The 20,447-nt window shown below is 37.5% G+C and overlaps 1 protein-coding gene across 1 annotated transcript in view; it reads right to left on the bottom strand.

The window, feature by feature from the left end:
* SEC23A (SEC23 homolog A, COPII coat complex component) overlaps nucleotides 1-20,447 on the bottom strand; it is a 71,166-nt gene that overhangs the window by 21,387 nt on the left and 29,332 nt on the right. Inside the window, exons 10-14 of the mRNA XM_019010017.3 lie at nucleotides 13,619-13,742; nucleotides 11,364-11,444; nucleotides 9,784-9,873; nucleotides 8,234-8,340; nucleotides 1,878-2,031 (exon numbers count right to left, since the gene is read on the bottom strand). Coding sequence (XP_018865562.1) covers nucleotides 1,878-2,031; nucleotides 8,234-8,340; nucleotides 9,784-9,873; nucleotides 11,364-11,444; nucleotides 13,619-13,742 — 556 coding nt within the window. The remainder of the gene's footprint in view (nucleotides 1-1,877; nucleotides 2,032-8,233; nucleotides 8,341-9,783; nucleotides 9,874-11,363; nucleotides 11,445-13,618; nucleotides 13,743-20,447) is intronic.

Genomic DNA, 20,447 nt, shown 5'->3' with positions numbered 1-20,447 from the left:
CTCTACAGATTGACAAGTTAACAGGTTTCAATGATGTCATGTCAGATTTCTAAATAACAGTGAAATTCAAGGAAAATTTCTGCTACAAAGAGAAGCTTTTCTGCTATCCTAAATAAGCAAGGGTCAAAATATATTTAATGTTATATCTATCTGGAAACAAAAGATCCACCTTGAAGGAACTGTGTTGGCATTTGTGCTAATAGTGTCCCATCAATAGTGGACCCTATGAGAGGATTAATCTTTCTTGTTTTTTTTTTTTTAAAAGAAAAGGTAATATCGTCATAATGCTGCTTTTTTCAAAGAGGTACTAGTATAAAAAAAACTCTTGGAGGTGAAATCAAAAAAGTTCTGAATGATGATACAAAAATGGCTAGCTTTTTAAAACAAGTCTAGTTCACTCAAGAATTTTTAAAATTACATGAAAGCCTACACCAACCACACAAAAGCCACTGGACACAAATTCGACAGCTTAGCAAATAGAGTTCTCAACAGGGTGTTTAAGCTAAAGAGTGCATAAAGAAGTACCTTCAAAGAGTAAGCCAGAGGTTGCTAAGTAAAAATGGAGCATTAAGAACTGAGCTTAGCCAGGTGTGGTGGCTCATGCTTGTAAAATCCCAACACTCTGGGAGACCAAGGTGGGAGGGGTGCTTGAGCATAGCAGTTTGAGACTACCTTGAGCAAAATAGTGAGACACAGTCTCAACAAAAATTTTTTTAAATTAGCCAGGTATGGTGATGGTGGCTCATGCCTGTAATCCCAACACTTTGGGAGAATGAGGTGGGAGAATCACTTAAACCCAGGAGTTCCAGACCACCTTGGGCAACATAAGCAGACTCCATCTCTACAAAAAAATTTTAAATTTGCCAGGTGTGGTGGTGTGTGCCTGTAGTCCCAGCTACTCAGGAGGCTGAAGTGGGAGAATCACTTGAGCAGGGGAAGTCAAGGCTATGATGAGCCATGATCATCTCATTGAACTCCAGCCTGGGTGACAGAGTGAGACCCTGTCTCAAAAAAAAAAAAAAAGGAACTAAGCTTAATCAAGTGCTCTATGTCATAATGCAAATACAGTAATGGTGTTCTGGCATGTTAAAAATCTAAGTAAATCAACACTACTACTAACTTTATTAGCACACGACTTGGTAATCTAGAACCAGATAAAACAGACTTGTCTATATTTTGCATGTTAATATGCATAATTTTTCTACCCCAGTTCATTTCTTTTTTGACACAGGGTCTCACTCTGTTGCCCAGGCTGGAATGCAGCAGCACAATCACAGCTCACTGCAGCCTCAAACCTCCTGGGCTGCAGTGATCCTCCCACCTCAGCCTCTGGAGTAGGTGGGACTACAGGCACACAGCACCATGCCTGGCCGATTTTTTTTGTAGAGACAGGGGTTTCGCCATGTTGCCCAGGCTGATCTTGAACTCCTGGTTCAAAGTGCTGGGATTACTGCCATTAGCCACCATTCCTGGCCCAATTTCTTTTAAGAGATGCACATATAATAGTTCCATTAAAATGAAAGTAAAAAACTAAAGCCACAGCAATGAAGAAATATGTAAAAAAGCAATAAAAATTGTTACAATAATATAGAATTAAATTGGGAACTAACCTCATTCCAGCCAATAAGAATAGAAAAATAATAGGTTACATAATTGTCACTCTTACATTTTAAGGAAAAAAGGCAATCTAGTTTACTGGAAGAGATTAATGAGTTCTACTATTCATTACTGTGCTACTGTCTCAGTAATTTGAATAGGAGTTTCTCATACAGTATTTCAGATACACTGTTAAGTACTTTGAAAGAGATTATCTGCAACAAACATTTACTATAAATGAAAGCATACAAATTTAGAAAAGCACAGTGTTTATTTCTTACCAGTCGAATGAGCTGTCTGTCCAGCCACCTAAGCACATCTGGACCTTCTTCTGTTTCTGCTCTATATATTGCTAGCCGGGCCATAAGAATGGCAGCTGCCTCCTGATCAAAAGATGCAGCAATGTTTTGGATTTGAGTTTGAGCATCTGCCCAGCTAAAGACAATAAGAAAGCATAGAAATGCTGCTGAATTATTATACCCACAATATCATAGTTGGCTACCACACAAATTTAAATTTAAAAGATAAAAGATACAGAAACTACTTCGATTTTTTTTTTTTTTTTTTTTTTTTTTGAGACAGAGTCTCGCTCTTTCACCTAGGCTGTAGTGCAATGGCGCGATCTCGGCTCACTGCAACCTCTGCCTATTGGGTTCAAGCAATTCTCCTGCCTCAACCTCCCAAGTAGCTGGGATTACAGGCACCTGCCACCAGGCCCAGCTAATTTTTTGTATTTTTAGTGAGGCAGGAAATTAAACAAAGAAAAATGAAATTAAACAAAGAAAAATAAAATTAAAAAAGAGAAGGAAACAAGCTTTAGGTATTAGGCTAACTCATCCCAAAGGCAGTAACAGGCAAAGCCCAGACCCAGGCAAAGTATCGATAACATTATCCAAGAAGCCAGGGCTCAAAGGAATGTGCTCTGGAGACCCTCCCAGCACTCCCTCAAACACAAGGAAAAGAGAAACAAATTTTCCTTTCTCTTATGATATGAGTAAACCTATGAGTTTACAGATTCCTGTTTTCTATAACTAGCAACTTCAAGTAGTCTGTTTTATCTGAGCAGCACAGCGAAGGTCATGAGACATGCCTGAGCAGGACTGGACTGCAACCATCTAGGCACCACAGCGAAGGTTATGAGATAAGCCTGTGCAAGGCTCTCTTGAGCAAACCTAGATAACAGCCATCTGGGCCACATAGCAGGAGTCACACATAAGCCTGAGTTATGAACCTGTCAAAGTTTAATTAACTGCCTTTGTTCTGCCTCTGTACATGAGCTTTCGTGCCACTACGCTTCACGCCACTGTAAGCTTGTTTCAAACTAGTCAACCCCCTTTCAAAAGTGTGTAGATAAGCCAAGCCCTGTCTTTGTTCAGGACCCAGGCTTTGGATGTTAATCCACTGGGTTTGAGTGCACTCAATAAAATCCTCCTGTTCTACTTACTAGTCTCTCCAGTCTCCTGATTCCCACAACATTAGTAGAGAGGGGGTTTCACCATGTTCACTAGGCTAGTCTTGAACTCCTGACCTCAAGTCATCCACCTGCCTTGGCCTCCCAAAGTGCTGGAATAACAGGCGTGAGCCACCGCGCCCAGCCTACTTCAATATTTCAAAATTCCAATATTACTTAGACAAATTAGCTTTTTTTTTTTTGGAGACAGAGTCTTGCTCTGTCACCCAGGCTGGAGTGCAGTGGAAGGATCTCAGCTCACTGCAACCTCTGTCTCCTGGGTTCAAGCAATTCCTGTGCCTCAGCCTCCTGAGTAGCTGGGACTACAGGCTCCGGCTAACTTTTTTGTATTTTAGTAGAGATGGGGTTTCACCATGTAGCCCAGGCTAGTCTTGAACTCCTGAGCTCAGGCAATCCACCCACCTGAACCTACCAAAGTGCTGGGATTACAGGCGTGAGCCACCACACCAGGCTCAAATTAGCATTTTTTTTAAATCACTAATAGCAGTTTTAGTATAGCATTCACTGTTTTTCAGAAAAATATAACCAAACCTAAAGAAATCTTCCGAAGTAAGTGTAAAGGCAGCTCTCCAACCACATTCCTTAAAATATTAATATTTTTACTAGTCCAGTCAGCATGGTGGCACACATCTATAGTCCCAGTTATTCAGGAGGCTAAGGTGGGAGAATCACTTAAGCCCAGAAGTTTTAGTACAGCCTGGGAAACAGCAAGACCCTATCTCTAGGCTGGTTGCGGTGGCTCACACCTGTAATCCCAACGCTTTGGGAGGCTGAGGCAGGCAGATTGCTTGAGCTTAGGAGTTCAAGATCAGCCTCAGCAACATGGTGAAACTCTGTCTCTACTAAAACTATAAAAATTAGCCAGGCATGGTGGCACATGCCTATAATCCCAGCTACTCTGGAGATGAGAACTGCCTTAACCTGGGAAGCAGAGGCTGCAGTAAGCCAAGATGGCACCACTGCACTTCAGCATGGGCGACAGAGTGAGACTCTGTCTCAAAAAAAAAAAAAAAAAAAAAACTTTAAAGTCATAAAATAAGGAAGTTTTTAAAAAACAGAGATTTTTTTTTAAGAGACAAGATCTCACTCTATCACCCAAGCTGGAATGAAGTGGCATGATCATGGTTCAAGTGGCACAATCATGGTTCAAGTGGCACAATCATGATTCACCTCAAACTCCTGGGCTCCAGCAATCCTCCCACCTCCGCCTTCTGAGCAGCAGGACTACAGGCACGGACCACCATGCCCAGCTAATTTAAAACAATTGTTTCAGAGATGAGGGTCTCACTATGTTGCCCAGGCTAGTCTCCAACTCCTGGACTCAAGTGATCTTCCTGCCTCAGCCTTCCCAAAACACTCGGATTATAGGCATGAGCCACCACACTTGGCCAATAAAAGATTTTTACAAGTAAAAACAATAGGATATATGTGTGCCCACACACATAGATATGCAAGTCCCTATATCCAACTTTAAAATTTCATTTCTTTAATTTTGTTAAAGCAGAAATATAGAAATACAAAAATAAAGGTTTTCTCTCAACCTAAGTAATTCTTGTTTATTCCACTGGAAAATGAATAAAGTGTCGGAAGTTTCTCATTGGTCTTTCAATCATTAGTGATAAAAATCAAATAATTAAAATTAGTTTGTATTCTTTTATTTCCATGTTAATACACTGACTAAAACCAATTAAAAGTTAATAAGTAAAAACTTCAGTCTAAGGGATTAATTTGATACTACACATAAAATAGCAGCAATTTATTAAATCCAAATGCTGTATAAATCCAACAGATCCTGGGTAGACTCAGATCAAACTGATCCTGGGTAGACCCAGCAATACATTTTATCTGTTTGTTTGTTTGTTTGTTTAATATTTCAGATATAGTGACTGGCCAGACATACTTATAGACTTCTTGAAAGTAAGTGCTGAACCACTTTTACATGTGAGAGTGATGAGTGATCCTAAGGGAATTCAGGCAGCAGCATGTTTAAAATTCTTCTCCCTTCCTTCTGTATTTTTAATTTTCTTTCAATAAGCAAAATAATTATTAAATGTTTCCCAGATGGTTGAAACGTGTGAATTATCTCAGTGTAGTAAACAGTAAGAAGCAAAAAAGAATGAGAATGTGTAAAAGAAGACATTGGTAATTTTGAAAGTTATGTTTTAATGCAATTTAAAGACTTCATGATTATACTAATAGTTTGGTTTAGTGTTTTATTAATTATTTTAGTTTTAATTTTAAAAATCAAAGAATTTAAAACAACACTGTTTGAATCAATACTTTCTAAACTTGAATAACGATATTTATTTGCTTTAAACTGAACTACAAAGGTGACTTTTTTAATTCTGAAAATATAATGGTGCAGGAGAGGAAATACATTCCAAGTGAACACATGCAAATTTACTAATTATTATTTGTTTAGACATAAATTAAAAGGTGGGCTCTTAAAGTCAAGTTTAAAGGGCTTCTTGACATTGTAAAAATCTGTCTTCTACATTTCCCGTATCCCTTCACTGTGATTCTTACAACTAGTTTAAACCAAAATTCCTAGATCAAAGTCATTTTCTACATGAAAAATACAGTAACTTTGTCTTCTCAGGAGCCTTTATTTTCATATGGCTTATTCACTTAACAAAAACACTTGTCTAGGCCCCTAAAGTCATAGTCCTAGTTTAAAAAAACAAAAAACAAAAAACAAAACAAAACAAGGTGCTCTGATCATTGGAAATGGTTGGGATAAGTTAACTTGAAAAGATGGATGCTTTTGGTAAGACACAATGCCACAATGCTATAAATGGCACCATAACACACATATGTCTCTACAAATAGCCTCATAAATTCTGTTCAAACTGAAAATATATAAGCCCATGATATTTCTCATAAGACAGCACCCTGTCTCTTGAAAGAGTAATCTAACCTTTTAAAATTTTCATTTTAAAAATATTTCAAACATAAAGACAGTAAGAAGAGTGGAATAAACTCCTATATAACCATCACCTAGATTCATCAATTGTTAGCATTTTAACACATCTGCATTATCATTCTCTCTCTCCATTTATATACACATTTTTTGCTGAACTTTTCTAGATTAAGTTGGAGATATTATGACCTTCTGCCCGAAATACTTCAGTGTGTATCTCCTAAGAACAAAAAATTTTCTTATATAGCTCCAATTATTAAACTCATGAAATCTAACACTGATATAATGCCATTATCATATAGAAAGAGACCATATTCATATTTCCCCAATTGTCTAATGATGGCTTCTAAAGCAAAATTTTTCCCTGACATTCGCATTTTGTCCATGATCACACATTGGCATTAGTGGTAATGTTTCTCTAGTATCCTTTAATCTGGATCAGTTGCTCAGACTTTCTTTGTCTTCCAAGACATTTTTGAATAGTATAAACCAGTGACTTTGTAAGTTGTAAAAAGTCCCTCATTTGGTATGTCGTTGTTTCCTTAAGCAAATGTTCAGAATGTCAAATTTAATGTGTAAGCACACGTGTGTGTGTGTGTACACACACATGTTGAGAGCCATAAATAAACTGAGAAGTTTGCCAAGAATCAGTACTTCCAAGTTCCTTATCTGAAATCTGAATAAATCTAAGGGAAGGTTCAGCTGACATTTTTTCTTCAAATGAATAATGTATCCCCTTGACATTGTTCCAGGATGTTAAGTCAAAGCAAGGTAACAGAACAGAACACTAAATCTATGTACAACCCTGTGCTAAGTAATAGATCATCCAATACAGCTAATACTCAGTTCAAATGTTGTGTTCATGTCCATCACTCACCAAAAGTCTTAAGATTTTCAGGAATGAAGCTAGAGTTTAAGTACAGTTAATGAAAATGAGAGCTACAAATGCCTTCCTTGTCCACTGTTGAGACCATGACTAAACTGGGTAAGTTTACTGATCAACACTTTTCCTATCCAGACAACCAAGTTCAAGACAAACAGAAATAAAGACCAAAGCCTGTTCATTTCTAGATTCACCTCATCTAAAAAATCTCTTCCTAACTAAACTCATTCCACAATTATTTTCCTTTTGTTTTATACTTCACAAATACACAGAGATACCAAAGTAGCAGAGAAATAATTTATTCGTAATTCTTAATAAAAATAAGGGTACTAAATTCAGTTAAATTTGTTGTCTCTGCAAATGCTGGGCAAAGAGCCCATGAACAAATACATGCCTTATTTGGAAAATCTATCACAAAGACAGGAATAAGAAAAGGTATCTGTTGGGCCTTATTATTCCCTTTTGGGGACCCTGCCTATATCAATAAATTAGAACATGACTATGTGACACAAAATACTACCCTGTAATTGAATCTGTTAGATAAAGACTTTACCTTTTGTGGTCTCAACAAGTGCTAGTCAAAGTGTGGTATGTGAACCAGTGACATGAAGTCAAAAGAGGAACTGAGAATAAATATTTAGAAACTGAGCAACTTCACAAAATAATCTTCTATCTTACTAATCTAATAATATAAAACAGGGAGTTTGTTTTAAATCACTTTTTAAAATTTCATTTTTCTAGTAATTCATTTTTATTGTATTTAATAAAAGCATCTGTACCCGAAGGATTAGGAAAAAAAACACAACTGGCCCTTTACCACAGACAATGTGAGGATGACTCTATACCACACTGTCATATAGCAGGAGGCTAAGTATGTTCACCGCTTCCGCATTCATACTCTCCTACAACAGAACCTACTCCACAAAGCAGAAGCTGAGTAATGACATAATAAATGAATTAAATGACTAATAAAACTTGAAAACAAAATAGCTAAGAATTTTTATCACTAATTGAAAAGTAATGTGATTACTGTGCTATATCATTTATATACATAATGGATTATATATATTATTATTGACTATTATAGGTAAATATCTGATTTTTCTCCTCTCACAGGAATGAGGTAAATAAAATAATATTTTGAAGGGTGTGTCTTAGAAGTACTTTTTAAAATTGCTCTTATGGTTCTTAGTAATGCATATTGTAGCAAATAAGCTGGGTTAGAAAGAAATAAATAAAATACTATTAGTCACAAATATTCACTTGCTAGTCATGGATGTCACCCAAAATAGGAATCCAGTTTGGAAACACAACCCAGATACCTGTGATATGAAAATCAAATCTCTAACAAAATAAAACTTACTTCCTAGCAATGGTGGTCACTCGGATGCGTCTCTGCCCACTTGAATGCTGATACTGAGTCACAAACTGGATTGCACCACGCCCTCCTTGAGGAATTGGAGCATTATGCTGTATAAATATAATGGAGTAAAACCTAAGCAAAATTTACTATGTTGTTGTCATATAATCACAGGCTACATGTCCTAGCACTAAAAATAATTCATTCTAAAATTGATTAGAAGGATACTTATTTCCAATGCATTCAAAACAGTTATAATTTGTTACACAGAAGAGGAGAAATTAATTTGGAGAGGAGGAAAATAATCGAGAATGAGAGAAGTCAGTCCTGCTAGGAAATCAATTTTCAAGTAATATATAAGCCAGAGGGACATGAAAGAACAAAGAAAAGGGAGAGCACAAAGAAATTAAAAGACAATTCCTAAGTGAAGCCATTTAAGCCAAATTGCACAGATTGAATATCCCTTATCCAAAATGCTTGGGACCCGAAATGTTTTGGATTTTGTATTTTTTTAAACTCAGGAATATTTGCCTTATACCAATTGAACATCCCCAAATCCAAAAATCCAAAATCCAAAATGCTCTCCAATGAGCATTTTCTTTGAGTGTCATGCCAGCATTCAGAAAGTTCCAGATTTTGAAACATTTCAGATTTCAGATCTGAGATGTTCAACTTATAACTGGATAAACAGAAATTGAGCTAAGTCCTCCTCCCCTAGGTATAGAAGATGAAAGCAGAACTTTTAGGAACATAATCATATGATGAACAACCAACCAATGAAAGATTAATAATGAGAAGAAACTAATAGCAATATATAATAATTATCATCAGAAAGAAATACAAGTAATCAATAGGAAAACTTTATTCATGCATTCTGACAACAGACATTCTTGCTTTGTTTTTGTGTGTTGTTTTGTTTTTGTCAATAAGAGTCAATATATTTCTTATAAATTTTAATGTTTAAAAAAAACTATTGCACCTGCCTTAGGAAAGCTGACTGTTAATATTTTGTGGTTCATTTTATGCCTAAAAACTATTAATAAATAAGTCAGTAATTTGTATTATTCTTCAATGTGATTAATTATCTCCTGTGGCAGAAAAAAAAATCTTTCCAAATACGATTACTTTCCAAACTTTTTCTATGGATTTTGACATATTAGACCTTCTTGTAGGAAGACTCATATATCATATATACTTTCTGACAACTAGGAAAAGCTAGACATCTAATTGCAAAAATGTGTAGCTAGAAGAGAATTTTAAATAACTGCATTTATCCTTCAATTTTATATTCAAAAAAAAGAAAGAAAGAAAACAGACTAAAAGTTGGGCTACTCAAGGTTTGGTGTTTGTAGGTTTCCCTGCATTTCTATTACAATATGTCCTCTCACCAAGGAGTTTAGCCTTGAAAAATAAAAAACGACAAATATAAATTCCAATACAGAAAATAAATTTTGGGTTATATCTACTATAGGAAAAAAATATGAACTATTCATGGCCTAAAGTAAGTACTTATTCAAATGTACGTTTTGATATTCAGATGTAGAAAGTCATACCTGATTGACAACCTCAAAATATATGGCTAAGGTTGTAGTGGGACTAAGTCCACATATCTTCCACTGACATGTGCCACCTGTTCCTATCTCCTGTAAAAATAAAATATAGCATGTTTGAAAGCTAGAGACACAATTTATTAATTTTATATTAAAGTGAAAAAGGAAAAAGACCACAGGAAAAAACAAAGTCATGTTTCAAACTAATTCAACAATGTTAAGAGCTTAAAATATTTTAAGACCATAAGTATATTATAAAATAAAGCATTTTTACATAATAAAAAATAAAATAATTTTTACATAATAAAAGTAAAATTTAAATTCTTGCTAAGTAAATTACAAAAGTATTAATATAAGTTCTTCATACTGTTCTCTTTAAAAGCACATGCTATTTGGCCAGGTGCAGTGGCTCCCACCTGTAATCCCAGTACTTTGGGAGGCTGAGGCGGGCAGATCACAAGGTCAGGAGATGGAGACCATCCTGGCTAACACGGTGAAACCCCATCTCTACTAAAAACACAAAAAATCAGCCAGGCATGCCGGCGGACGTCTGTAGTCCCAGCTATTCGGAAGGCTGAGGCAGGAGAATGGCGTGAACCTAGGAGGCGGAGCTTGCAGTGAGCAGAGAAGGCGCCACTGCACTCCAACCTGGGCGGCAAAACGAGACTCCGTCTCAAAAAAAATAAAATAAAAAATAAAAGTATATGCTATTTAATGAAGTAATTGCAACTAACATTATCCTTCTATCCAACTACTTGATCTGTATAAAGAGAAACTGATTTAACATATAATATATGCATTTACGAACACATGTTCTCTGGATGAGAATTGTTAAGCACTCTGATTCCCAAGAAAACGTCATAGATATAGACAGACCTTTACCACGCAAACTGCTTATACATATTAATTTTTTAGCTTTGTCATTTTTAAAGTTGATTACCCACTTTGTATTATTTGTCCCATCATCCTCTCCACAGCTACATGATTCTACCATTTTAGAGTACATTATACTTCCATTAAATTGGATAAAAAGAACATAAAGAACTGAAATTCCAAATCTGGCTAATTTGGTTACTTTTTTGAAAATTCTGGTACCAAAAATCAATTTAGAGCTAATTTTGACTTTCAGAAGTCTCCAAATTTCCAAATCATTAGTTTTTTTTTTTTAGGCACACTGGGGCAAGACATAATTTAGGCATAAAAAATAGAAGACTGGTGACAGTACAAAAGTTTTAATTAGGGATGGATGCGAAAAGGGTATGCAGAAAGAGCAACCATGAATAGAGGTATACCAATGGGAGGTGAACTACATAAAACAATCAATATAAGAATTTTGAAAGGAATGCTATAGGCTGCCACCCCAAGTTTTTGTTGGTGCTGTCCTGTGCGTTCGCTGTGTCTTCTTTTTTTCTTTTTTGGGGGAATAACAGGAGGGGAACAGGGTCTCTCTATGTTGCCTGAGCTGGTCTCTAAGTCCTGGGCTTAAGCAATCCTCCTGCCTCAGCTTCCCAAGTACCTGGGATTACAGGTGCAAGCCACAGTTCCTGGTCCTGTATTTTCTTTTAAGAATAAACACAACTTACATTTTCAGACACACAGGGTCCTTTAGAATTGAGTGACACACAGGGTCCAATAGCTCCTGAAATCTTTATTTCCCTTGAGGTCTGCAAAATAAGAATACAGCATGTTCGGTTTCCTCAAAGATACGTTCAAATGTTCAACTACAGGTGTATAAGAATATAAGATATTCATCTATATTTAAAACTCAAAGCCAATGAAAATATACTAACATGAAAAATAATCAATCAATAAGCACTTCTATGCTCACTGTCAAATTTAAAATCTGGCACCAACCTAATTTTAACCTTCTATTTCCATTAGCACATAGGAGGTCTCCATTTGGGAACCTCATCCTGACTTCACACTTCTACCTACCCATCCAAAATTCACATATCCTAATCTAAAACCTTAGACACCCTATTCTATTTTTCCTCCCATAGAAAATCTGTCACCAAGATTGGTCTCCCCCCAGTCTCTCCTGCCACCAAAATGTAAGCTATCACAATACCTTCTGTCTAAAAAAAAAAAATTGGAAAGCTTACTTTTGTTTTCTTACTTGAGATTCTTTTTCCTGACATATGCAGAATACCACTGTCAGATGAATCTTACCCAAAATACCTAATGACTTCTGCCTACACATGTGTCTCCACACTACAGCCAGCTCCCACAAATTTAAGCTATTTCCCCTCATTCAAATACAAAGCATCTACTCTCACTGGGCAGTTTTCTCAAACATACAATGCTGATTCTCACCTCTATGCCTCTCCTCACACTGGGTTCCTGAATAAAATGCAATATCCTCTAACATCTTTAAAAAAACAACTGTGGCCGGGCACGGTAGCTCACGCCTGTAATCCCAACACTTTGAGAGGCTGAGGCAGGTGGATCACCTGAGGTCGGGAGTTCAAGACCAGACCAACATGGAGAAACCCCATCTCTACTAAAAATACAAAATTAGCTGGGCATGGTGGCACATGCCTGTAATCCCAACTACTCAGGAGGGTGAGGCAGGAGAATTGCTTGAACCCAGGAGGCAGAGGTTATAGTGAGCTGAGATCATGACATTGCACTCCAGCCGGGCAATAAGAGCGAAACCCCATCTCAAAAAAAAAAAAAACAAAAAAAAAAAAAAAAAAAAACTATAAGTCACACTCCTCTAGAAGTCTAGAATAAATTGTGTCCTATATATGTTCATTTTTCTTCTCTAAACCTTTATAGTGTTTTTATAATTTACCATTATGTCATTCTATTATATGCAGCGTTTTCTTTTCCTGCCTCTCTATCAAGAGAATGCTAAGTTTCTCTATAGCAAGACGTGTACCTTAGATATCCCTAGACATCTCTGTAATTTCCCAAGCAATGTTGGGCATATAGCAAGCATTCAATAAAACAAGATTAATAAATATTTAATGAAAATTCAAAAGTAATGTGCTTAGAGTTAATTTAATAAGAATCAATTAGGATTAGAAGCACTTAGCCTTTGGGTATTTTAAATCCAAATTTGAAATAAATGATAGAATTATGCAATAACAACTAATCATAAAACAATTACTGATTATCCGAAAGGTAAAAAAGTTTCCTTTTTTTTTTTTTTTTTAAAAAAACAGTTTCCTCTTAAGTTAGATAACAATTCCTATCATTAACCTAGCACTAACATAAATAGATTTGGCTCTACAAACGATAAAACAGGCCAGACGTGGTGGCTCATGTCTGTAATCTCAGCACTTTGGAAAGCTGAGACAGGCAGATCACCTGAGGTCAGGAGTTCAAGACCAGCCTGGCCAACATGGTGACACTGCGTCTCTACTAAAAACACAAATTAGACAGACACAGTGGCACACACCTGTAGTCCCAGCTACTCAGGAGGCTGAGGCTGGAGAATCACTTGAACCTAGGAGGCGGAGGCTGCAGTGAGACAACATCATGCCACTGCACTCTAGCCTGGGCGACAGAGGAAGACTCTGTCTCAAAAAAAAGAAGATAAAACATACTTTAAAGAGCTAAGCCCTATATAAAGAAAAAAATTGAAAAGTTAAAGAATATTTTACCAATATTGTTCTACTTTTCTAACAATTGTTCAGAAATGCTCAAGTAAAGTCTCACACATTGAATGATGACACTCTTCTGGTGAAGAAAATCTCTAACTCAGGTTTCAATATAAAATAACCACAATTTTGAAAGTAAATATTACATTTGATTAATGGCATTTTAGAATTACACTCAAGCCTATAAGTTGTCTTTTGATAACATACCGCACATGTCAAGTTTTGGTTCTTACCTTTATTTCTAGCGTACCACCAAAGCCCATTTTAAACTGTCCATGCATGTCTTTGGTAAAGACTCTTTGAAAAGTTTGTTTGAATAAGGAAGTATTGAAAGAATCACCCATTACCATGTATCCTCTGCATGGAAAGAACAAAAAAACAACATACTTGACACAGTTACTGAGTCCGTGTGTTAAAATCATAGAAGAAAATTACCTCTCAAAACTACCAATAAATTTTAAAGATATTTCCCAAAATGTGCTGTATTACTAATTTTTAATATTCAAATATATATGAGAATATCCTCACCCCACAAATAATCTCAATTCCGAAGGTAACAGAGTGCCCCTAACAGTTGCATTTGTCCTTGGTAATTTAAAAAAAATTCTTCTTTAAATAGGCAATATATCCACCATATTACAAAATTCAAAAGGTACAGAAGAGTATATAGTAACAAATGTTCTCCATATTGGGAAAGGTACCTGACAGTTTCCAGCATGCAGTCTCTTTTTTTTTTTTTTTTTTTTTTCAGACAGGGTCTCACTCTGTCGCCTAGGCTGGAGTGCAGTGGAACAATCACGGCTCACTGCAACCACAACCTCCTGGGCTCAAGTCATCCTCCTACCTCAGCCTCCCAAGTAGCTGGACTACAGGTTGCACCAACACGCCCAGCTAATTTTTTTGTTTTTTTGTAGAGATAGGGTTTTGCCATGTTGCCCAGGTTGGTCTTGAACTTCTGGGCTCAAACAATATGCTCACCTCAGGCTGCCAAGGTGCTGGGATTACAGGCATGAGCCACCCACCCGGCCCATTCTCACTCTTAAAAACGAGTAAGTGTGTGTATGTATATGCATGTACTGTCTGTGTCACATGAAATATACATGTTATACCGAGCAAATGAGAATGGAAGAAAATTGAGAGTATTTTCACTTTTTGCACTTATTTTTAATTTTTTTAATAAGCATATACCTACTTTTTTAATTAAAAAAATTTTAATATTAACTTGAAAGTTAAAAACTATTTTGATACCATTCCTTCTCTAATAGATTGGCAAAAATCAGTTTGACAGCAACATATTATGTTGGTGAGGCTATGGAAAAACAGGCACTCTCATACACTTCTGCTGGGACTGCAAAATGGTACAACCCCAGTACAGAGCAACTTGATAATATCTAACAAAATTCTATATGGATTTCCTCCTTAATCCAGCCACCCCACTAATAGTAATCTATTCCAAAGCTACTCTAACAAAACAAAAACAGAAAAACAAAATATATTCACAAGGTTATTCGCTGAAGCACTATTTGTAACAACAAAAGTTTTTTTCCTTTTTCCCTTGTGTTTGAAATACTGTATTTCAAACACAAACTCAGAATAACAGAAAGCTGAAAACAATCCAAATAATCATGTAATTAGAGACTAGCTGAAAAAATATTACATCCACACAATGGAGTAATACAGTGCTACAGACTGATTTCTAGGATATAAGTGAAAAACACAAAGAGGGGAAAGATGTATAAAATATTGTTTATATGATACACATATGCATACAAATATTTAGATACACTTGCTCACATTTTTAAAATATTTTAAGTATTAAACATCAATAAAAGATACAATCAAAAATTAAAATAGGCAAAAGAATAAAACTGATGTGTTATAACTAATTAACCATAATTTTACTTTTGATATTATTAGAAGTTTTTGTTATCTCTGATGCTTATTAGAAATTGTATCCTTTTAAATTTTTTAATGTTACTGGTACATAAATTTATAATTAAACTTTGTACACTGACCTTGGTCCAGAAGTCTTGCCAACTTCACATATTAATACCAATAGTTTATAAATTCTTTCAGATTTTCTACAAACATGTTATCTATGATGATCTAAGTCATCATTATACCTGATAATACATCCTAGATTAATGACAATTTATACCACCCCATTTCTCTGCTCCCTTTTACAGTAAACCTCTATGAAGGAATTGTCCACACCCTTAGATCTATCTTCCAAATATATCCAAAATCCAACTACTTCCCACCCTCTGTGCTACCATCACTTGGCATTCTTACATCCCTATACTCTACAAATGACAAATGAATTCAGCGATCCTTTTAAACTATTAAGTCAGATCATAAAACTCCTCTGTTGAAAACTCTCCAACGCCTTCCCATCTCACTCAAGGTAAAGTCCAAAGCCCTTTAAAAAGGTAAAAGGACTTTGTAACCTACCCTCCTCACTCACTCCATTCCAGCTACTTTGTTCTCCTTGCTATTTCTCAACATCACAGGTACATTCTCTTTTTCATTATTATTTTTTGAGCCCAGGTCTCACTCTGTCACCCAGGCTGGAGTGCAGTGATGCAATCATGGCTCACCACAGCCTCGACTTCCCAAGCTCCAGCAATCCTCCCACCTCAGCCTCCCAAGTAGCTGGGACCACAGGCACACACAACCATGCCCAGCCAATTTTTGTATTTTTGGTAGAGACAGGGTTTCACCATGTTGCCCAGACTGGTCTCAAACTCCTGAGCTCAAGCAATCCACCCACCTCAGCCTCCCAAAGTGCTAGGATTACACAGGTGTGAGCCATAGCGCCTGGCCCCAGGTACATTCTCAACTTTGTACTTGCTATTCCTCACTTGGAACACTCTTACTTCATATATGCACATGGCTCACTCTCACTTGCTTACATCTTTGCTAAAATATCACCTTCAATAAGGCTCTGCCTATTCATCCTATTTAGAACTGCAAACTCCAATTCTTCTTTCCTGACCTTTTTTCTTCCCTATGCTATCACCATCTGACATCCTATCTACCATACTTATCCTGTCTCCTCTCATTAGAACTGTACTAACATGTGGCTAGTTAAATTTAAATGTAAAGCAATTAAAATTAAATTTTAGTTCCTCAGTCATACTTGCCACATTTCAATGGGACAGCACAAAGAATATATCCATTGCAAAATTATACGGAAGAGCCCTGCACTAGAAGATAAGCTCCATGCGGGCAAAGATTTTTACATTTAGTTCACTGCTTTACTTGCAGTGCCTTGAGCAGTTGGCTACATAGCAGGTGCTCATTCATATTTATTAGATGAATGAATTAAATAAATAAACCTGAGAAAGTGTTGACATATCTAATCGATTTTTAAGCCTAATTAAATTATTTCAAAAATAATAACTGCTCATGGAGAGGAAAGAACACATCCCAGGTCATTCTGTGAAGACAGTTACCCTGATGCCAACACCAAACAAAAGAAAACTACAGGCCAGTATCTCCTATGAAGACAGATGCAAAAATCCTCAACAAAATGACAGCAAATTGAATTTAGCAATAATAAAAAGGATTATACGCCATGACCAAGTGAGATTCATCCCAGAAATGCAAGGTAGGTTTAAAATCCAAAAATCAGTGCAATATACCATATTAGTAAGGACAAAAGTCACATGATCATATCAATAGCTATGAAACAGCATTTAACAAAATCCCAAAAACACATTTTCATGAGAGTTTTTGGAAGGGAACTTATTCAATCTGATGAAATCCACAGCTAATATATTCTAATGGTAGAAGACTAAACAGGGCTGGACACGGTAGCTCATGCCTATAATCCCAGCACTTTGGGAGGCCATGGCAGGTGGATCACCTGAGGTCAGGAGTCCGAGACTAGCCTGACCAACGTGGTGAAACCCCGTCTCTACTAAAAATACAAAAATTAGCTGAGTGTAGTGGCGCATGCCTGTAGTCCCAGCTACTCAGGAGGCTGAGGCAGCAGAATCACTTGAACCCAGGAGGCGGAGGTTGCAGTGAGCCGAGATCGTGCCACTGCACTCCAGCTTGGGCAACAAGAGGGAAACTCCATCTCAAAAAAAGAAAAAAAAAAGACTAAACGACTTACCCCAAAGATCAAGAACAACACAAGGATATTCACTCTCACATTTTTAATCCTGTACTGGACATTCCAGCCAGGGCAATTAGGCAAGGAAAAGAAAAAGCATGCAGGTGGGAAGGAAGAAGTAAAACAATACCAATTTGCAGATGGCATGATGTTATATAGGGAAAATCCTAAGAAGTCCACAGAAAAACTATTAAAACTAATAAACAAGTTCCACAAGGTTGCAGGGGGTAAAATCAACATATAAAAATCAATTGTTGGCCGGGCACAGTGGCTTATGCCTGTAATCCCAGCTCTCTTTGGTAGGCCAAGGCGGGCAGATAACTTGAAATAAATACGAAAATTAGCCAGGCATGGTGCTACATGCCTGTAATCCAGATACCTGGAAGGCTGAGGCACAAGAATCTGCTGAACCTGGGAGGCAGAGGTTGCAGTGAGCTGAGATTGCACCACTGCACTCGAGCCTGGGCAACACAGTGAGACTCTGTCTCAAAATTTAAAAATTAAAAAATTTTTAAAAATCAAGGCTGGGCACGGTGGCTCAGGCCTGTAATCCTAGCACTTTCGGAGGCCGAGGAGGGCAGATCACAAGGACAGGAGTTCAAGACCAGCCTGGCCAACATGGTGAAACCCAGTATCTACTAAAAATACAAAAACAAATTACTTGGGCGTGGTGGCAGGCGCTTGTAGTCCCAGCTACTTGGGCTGAGGCAGGAGAATAGCTTGAACCTGGGAGGCAGAAGTTGCAGTGAACCGAGATCACGCCACTGCACTCCAGCCTGGGTGACAGAGCGAGACTCCGTCTCAAAATAAAAAAGAAAGAAAAAGCATGAAACAGGTTTCATCAAAATTTAAAACTTTTGTGCTGCAAACAATACCATCAAGAAAGTGAAGGAGGCCGGGCGGGGTGGCTCACACCTATAATCCCAGCACTTTAGGAGGCCGAGGTGGGTGGATCTCTTGAGGTCAGGAATTCGAGACCAGCCTGGCCAACATAATGAAACCCTGTCTCTACTAAAAATACAAAATAGTCGGGTGTGGTGGTGCACACCTGTAATTCCAGCTACTGGGGAAGCTAAGATAGGAGAAACACTTGAACCCAGGAGGCAGAAGTTCCAGTGAGCCTAGATCGCACCACTGCACTCTTGCCTGGGCGACAAAGTGAGACTCTGCCTCAAAAAAAAAAAAGTGAGGGAAAAAACCCATAAGAGAAAATATCTGTAAGTCATATATCTGATAAAGGGATTTATATCCAAATAACAAACTATTTTAACTCAATAAAAAGAAAATCAATAGCCCAAATTAAAAATGGGTAAAGACTCTGAATAGACATTTCTCCAAAGATATACACATGGCTAGTAAGCACATAAAAAGATGCTCAACATCATTAGTCTTCAGGGAAATGCAAATGAAAACCACAATGAGATATTACTTCACACCCACTAGGACAGATATCATCAAAAACACAGACAATAAGCTGGGCACGGTGGCTCACACCTGTAATCCCAGCACTTTGAGAGGCAGAGGCAGGAGGATCGAGCCCAGGAGTTCGAGACCAGCCTGGGCAACAAAGTGAGACCTCGTCTCCACAAAAAAAAAGTATTAATAATTAGCTAGGTGTGGTAGCATGTGCCTGTAGTCCCAGCTACTCAGGAGGCTGAGGTGAGAGGATTGCTTGAGCCCTGGACATTGTGGCTACAGTGAGCTATGACTGCACCCCGCACTCCAGCCTCGGTAACAGAGAAAGACCCCATCTAAAAAAAATTAATTAAAATACAGACAATAACAAGTGCTGACAAAGATGTGGAGAAATTGGAATCCTCATACTTTGGTAATGGGAATTTAAATTGGTACAGTTACTTGGGAAAATCGTTTGACAGTTCCTGAAAATGTTAAGGACAGATTACTACGTGATGCAACAATTCTGCTCCTAGATATATACCTAAGAGAAACAAAAATATAATCTCCACACCAAAACTTGAACACGATGTTCAAAGGACCATTATTCACAGTAGCCAAAAAGTGGAAATGAAATGTTCATTAACTGATGGATTCCTAAACAAAATGTGGTGTATCCATCAAACGGAATACTATTAAATGCACTTTAACCCCTTGTTCCCTTTTTACTCAGCAATAAAAATAAAATAAAATAAAATATTAGTACATTCTACAGTCTGGATGAATCTTGAAAAAATTATGCTGAGTAAAAGAAACCAATCACAAAAGACCATTTGATTCCCTTCTTTTTGAAACAGAGTCTCACTCTGTGGCCCAGGCTGGAGTGCAGTGGCACAATCTTCTTGGCTCACTGAAACCTCCACCTCCAGGTTCAAGTGATTCTCCTGCCTCAGCCTCCCGAGTAGCTGGGATTACAGGCACGTGCCACCACGCCCAGCTAATTTTTATGTTTTTTAGTAGAGACAGGGTTTCACCATGTTGGCCAGGCTGGTCTTGAACTCCTGACTTCAGATAATCCTCCCACCTCGGCTTCTCAAAGTGCTAGGATTACAGTTGGGAGCCACGGTGCCCGGCTCTGATTCCTCTTTTTTTTTGAGACGGAGTCTAACTCTATCGCCCAGGCTGGAGTGCAGTGGCATGATCTCGGCTCACTGCAACCTCTGCCACCCGGGTTCAAGCAATTCTCCTGCCTCAGCCTACTGAGTAGCTGGGATTACAGGTGCCTGCCACCACGCCCGCCTAATTTTTGTATTTTTAGTAGAGACAGGGTTTCACCATCTTGGCCAGGCTTGTCTTGAACTCCTGACCTCATGATCTACCTGCCTTAGCCTCCCAGAGTGCTGGGATTAAAAGCATGAGCCACCACACCCAGCCTCTGATTCCATTTTATAAAATATCCAGAACAGGCAATTATCAGCTGTCTAAGGATGAGAGGGTGGTGAGAAGAAAAAGGAGGGAATAATGGGAAGTAACTGCTAATGGGAACA

Source organism: Gorilla gorilla, chromosome 15, assembly GCF_029281585.2.
Source record: "Gorilla gorilla gorilla isolate KB3781 chromosome 15, NHGRI_mGorGor1-v2.1_pri, whole genome shotgun sequence".
Classification (NCBI taxonomy): domain Eukaryota; kingdom Metazoa; phylum Chordata; class Mammalia; order Primates; family Hominidae; genus Gorilla; species Gorilla gorilla.
This window is presented reverse-complemented; position numbering and strand designations above follow the sequence as displayed.